The sequence below is a fragment of the Centroberyx affinis genome, unplaced genomic scaffold, assembly GCF_046629955.1.
Source record: "Centroberyx affinis isolate AG114_WGS23_722 - 3 ecotype Tasmania unplaced genomic scaffold, CSIRO-AGI_Caff_v1 ptg006927l_1, whole genome shotgun sequence".
Taxonomy (NCBI): domain Eukaryota; kingdom Metazoa; phylum Chordata; class Actinopteri; order Beryciformes; family Berycidae; genus Centroberyx; species Centroberyx affinis.
The window spans coordinates 12,563-17,500 of NW_027283509.1; the positions used below are offsets into that span (position 1 = coordinate 12,563).

General features: G+C 43.6%; 1 protein-coding gene across 1 annotated transcript in view; it reads right to left on the bottom strand.

Moving 5' to 3' along the window:
• Positions 1-688: 688 nt before the first annotated feature.
• Positions 689-4,938, bottom strand: part of LOC139639174 (homeobox protein ESX1-like) — a 7,873-nt gene continuing 3,623 nt past the window's right edge. The window contains exon 2 of the mRNA XM_071513248.1: positions 689-1,175. Within this exon, the coding sequence (XP_071369349.1) occupies positions 689-1,175 (487 nt within the window). The remainder of the gene's footprint in view (positions 1,176-4,938) is intronic.

The window sequence follows — 4,938 nt, forward strand, 5'->3', positions numbered from 1 at the left end:
CACACACACACACACACACACACACACACACACACACACACACACACACACACACACACACACACACACACACACGCTCTGGTCCCGTATCTTTACAATGTGTGATTTGTTCATTCTCTCTATGTGTTGCTCTTCTATGTTTTGTTTTATTATTGTTATTATTGTTTATTTGTTGATTTGTTTATTTAAGGATCCCCATTAGCTGATGCCGTGCCAATCAGCTAATCTCCCTGGGGTCCACACCTGACATACTGTACAGAACACATTACATGATAAACATTAAATTACATTAATATACGCTAAATTACATGAATATACATTAATATAAAAAAATGCAAAAAATACATTCATATACAATTCAAAGCCAGTCAACTCTGAAACGTACATTTAGGTGGAATACTAATTAAAAATCAATATATAGATAATACTTGAAAAAAAAAAAAATGAAAATAATACAACCCATACGAATGGGAACACAATATTGAAAGCTGGTACAGGTAAATTATTCCAGTTTGTTGTGGATCTGTAAATGACAGTTTTTTCAATGAGTTAGTCCTTAGTCTGGATAACACAATATGACATTAATATCCATATTGAAGTCAGACATGCTTCCCAATGTTCAATCCTCAGTATTTCAAAACCCAGATGATTACATCCTGTAAGATGTTAATATTTTATAACTGCAGGATCACATCAGGAATATTCTAAGGAGAGTTTCAGTGGAGGCAGCAAGATGAGCAGGGTGTGAGCACAGGGGAGCCAGGGGGGGCCAGGGGGGGCCAGGGAGGGCCAGGGGGACCAGGGGGACCAGGGGGAGCCAGGGAGGGCCAGGGGGAGCCAGGGAGGGCCAGGGAGGGCCAGGGGGAGCCAGGGAGGGCCAGGGGGACCAGGGGGAGCCAGGGAGGGCCAGGGGAAGCCAGGGGGAGCCAGGGGGAGCCAGGCGGAGCCAGGGAGGGCCAGGGGGAGCCAGGGAGCCAGGAGCCAGGGGGGGCCAGGGGGGGCCAGGGGGAGCCAGGGAGGGCCAGAGGGAGCCAGGGGAGCCAGGAGCCAGGGGGACCAGGGGGAGCCAGGGGGAGCCAGGGGGGGCCAGGGGGAGCCAGGGGGGCCAGGGGGACCAGGGGGAGCCAGGGGGGGCCGGGGGGGGCGTGGCTCCACTTAATAAGACATGAGCTCCCCTGAAAACATTGAGAAATTTTGGGGGGTCTCTAAAATATTGACAATATGCTATTTTTGCCATGCATTTCTATTTTCTGTATCTTCATCATCATGGTTCATACATAAAATTAGGCTATTATTGATGTATGATTCATGCATGAGGGTGATCCAACACTAATTCACTTTAATAAAGATACCGGCATGCATGCTGTTCTTTCCATCACCATGGAAGCGTGGCGGCGCGATATCAAACTTCACTCACTTTAACTCAAAGATCAGAAAAAAGATCAGAGAAAACTTTCTTAGTCCCACTCAAATCAGCATTATTCATTTCTCTGTTCTCTAGTCAGCATGCAGACAATACCTACATGCTTGCAGCTATGAATGTTTCTTTGCAACAAGAGTCACAGTCAGTCCTAAAAACACAGTGAGCTCCCTGAAAGCCACGGCATGGTTCACACACTGAGCATGAGTCACTTCTTCAGTCGGGGGATCCGCTCTCTGCCGGATCATCAGACATTCACGCTGAAATATAAACCGAGCCGCTGTGTTTGCTCCTGCTGTTTTATCTGGACGAGATATTTACTCACTGAGAGACGCACAGAAGGAAAATCCATGTGTATATTTTACTGCTACGCTCCCAGAAGGACTCGTGTTTACTCTGTGACTTTTGTCTTCTGGTGGTAAATCTGTGTGGTTCACCACTGGAATCTGAGCTCAGGCGGGTTGCCATGTCATGTCGTTTAATCAGCACAGTGACACACTGAGAGACCGAGAGATCGAATTAAGAGACATGGAGACAGAAAACTGTGAGAAGAGTTCCAGTTCAAATCGCTGCATATCCATCTTGGAAGAACAATCATAAGTTGTCATTCAATATTTCTAAAATACAGAGGCTGGATCCAGGCTGTACAGGGGATTCTGTCAGCCAACTTAAAGGAGAACTCCTCTATTCTTCTTCTACTTTATTTATCTGTTATCAGTCTGTGATGTTCAACACATCCAGCAGTTATTTAGTGATGAAGAGTCATTTACTATTCTGCTGAACCCACTTTCCCTCAGTTAGTGGTTTACTACGTTTCCCAGCCTGCCTGGACTTGTCCTCAGCCGGTGGTTTTACCGGAGGAGAGCGACATAACGATAGTGATAGTGATAGTGATAGTGATAGATAACATAATAGTGATAGTGATAGTAAATCTCGAGTGAGAATTTTTCCAGTCGAGAAAAAGTGAGTCGCCTTGTATTCAAACCCCAGCCTGTCTTGATGCTGCATTGCATTCTGGTCTAGCAGTCTGGTCTATATTATCAGTGGGTATGCTCCTCAATACGTGTTGTTGTTCTCAGATAGCAATGGTCCATACGCAACAAGTCTTTAAATATGAGAAGGGCTTATAGAAGGTCAGGTTAGGACTTTTTTATGGAACAGGGAAACAGATTTATAATGAAATCTGCAATGACATTGTTACTTTAGCTGTCCTTGTTTTTCTGATGTGGGAGTTATTTTTTTATCTTTTAAATTGTGGTGACGTGTTTTTGTTTTTTCAGGATTGTGTTTGTTTAGTTTTTATGTTCAATGTCTTGTGCTTCCTTGTGTTTTCTTTGTCTTTTAACATCTTGGGTGTCACGGGGAGGTGTGGTGAGGACCCAAACGCAGGACAGCGAGGCAGGTTGTGATCAAAACCCCAAGACTGGGTGTTTACTGAACAGATAGCAGGTGACACAGGAAACAAGAGCTCTACACAAACTGACACAAGTAACATAACACAATGATCCGACAAAGACTGACTGGGGAACAAGACTAATATACACATGGGGGTGATTACAAATTAGACACAGCTGGGGCAGACAGGAAACATGGTACACGAAGAACTAAAAGAACTAGACAGGGGAACACACAAAGAAATACAAAACCTAGACAGGGCAAAAGTCACAACCATGACATTGGGACCATGTTGGAAATACGTGTTTTCACTTTAACATGTTATCCTTTTTTTTTTTTTTTTTTTTGTCTGCTAATCCATAAATAAAATCAATCAATAAATCAAAACAGTGAATCACTTCTATACTGTCATGAATGACAGTATATAACTGCTGTCTTAAATATAATCATAAATGCTGTTTGTAAAGACAAACAGCATGCAGCATATTAACATGCTAAGAAATCAATATACCAGCAAAAATTCAACTAGCATGCAGCCAACCATGCTACAGACAGAGAAAACCTGCAGCTCAGTGGCAGCAGCCGACTGGTTTCCAAGGACAGCAGCTATTGGCTGTTCAGAAAGTCACCAGAAGTCGCCAGATGACATCATCCAATAATTTGCAGCAGAGGGCGGAGCTACGCTGAGGTCATCAGACCGGATTCAGTCAAACTACACAGCAAGTCCACATCAGCTGAGACTGCATCAAGTGTCCGGCTGGATTACAGGGAAATGTGAATAAAATTATTGATGATGATGATCTTTTTTTTTCATTTGATGTGAAGGTGCAGCAATAAAAAAAAATGCTGTCTTGGATTTCAATATTTCTCTCAAAATAAGCAAGCAGATACAGAATATGTATCCGCCGAAAAAAAAAATCAGGGTAACACTTTACAATAAGGGTCACTAAGTTAAGGGTTAGTTAATGCTTAATAAGGTCAACCCTTAGTTAACAGTTAACTAATGTGTAATTTACTAATGGTGTTCATGTTAACTAAGGTATTAATTTATACATTATTTGTTTGTAAAGATGACTATTAAATAATGTATAAATTAATACCTTAGTTAACATGAACACCATTAGTAAATGATTACCAGACACATTAGTTAACTGTTAATTAAGGGTTAGTTAATGCTTATTAAGCATTAACTAACCCTTAATTAATGTACCCTTATTGTAAAGTCTTACCAAAATCAGTTTGAAGCTACTTAAGGGGAAGTTTAAGGGGAAATGAGGGTGCGAGGGGTTAAAACGTGTCGATACAGAGCAGCCAGCTTTCTAATACAGGCTGACAAAAATGAAATGTGCAAAAATCAACATTTACAGGTAATATTTTAAGACATTTTAAAACAGAAAAGACATCATGGAGTTCATGTATGGGACGAGGAGGTGGATCACACACACACACACACACACACACACACACACACACACACACACACACGCACACACACACACCTACATGCAGAGCGTCTGCCTGCCTAATGCTGATTGAAGTGGATGAGTGTGAGACTTTCCTTGTGCTGGCTGAGTCCAGAGAGGATCAGACTGAGGCTCAGCAAAGTCTGTGGGATTTAAAACTCTCTCTCTCTCTCTCTCCTATCTCTCTCTCTCTCTCTCTCTCTCTCTCCCTCTCTCTCTCTCTCTGTGTGTCTCTGTGTCTCTCGCCCCCCCTCCCTGTCTGCTCTCTAATCGCTGTGTTGTGGTGTCGAGCTCCAGCATGGTGACGCTCTCTCCTCCCTGACAGGAAACGCTCTCTCTCTCCTTCTCTCTCCTTCTCTCTCTCTCTCTCTCTCTCTCTCTCTCCCTCTCTATATATAAGTGTGGATGGCTGGGCTTGTGTTTCAGACTGACAGAGGGAGCGAGCGCTGGGCTGCGGGACGGACGGTGAGGGGCGTGATGACCCCAGCGGTGACCCCCTGACCCCCTGACCCTGCTCCCCCCCCCCCTCCCGGGGACGGCATCTACAGGTGAGCCGGACAATCCTGACTCTGATTTACCAAGAATTGAGAAGTTTTCAACAGCTTCCCCCCCCCTTGAATGGAAGAGTTTATTTTTTTAATTTTTTTATCAGACTTCACA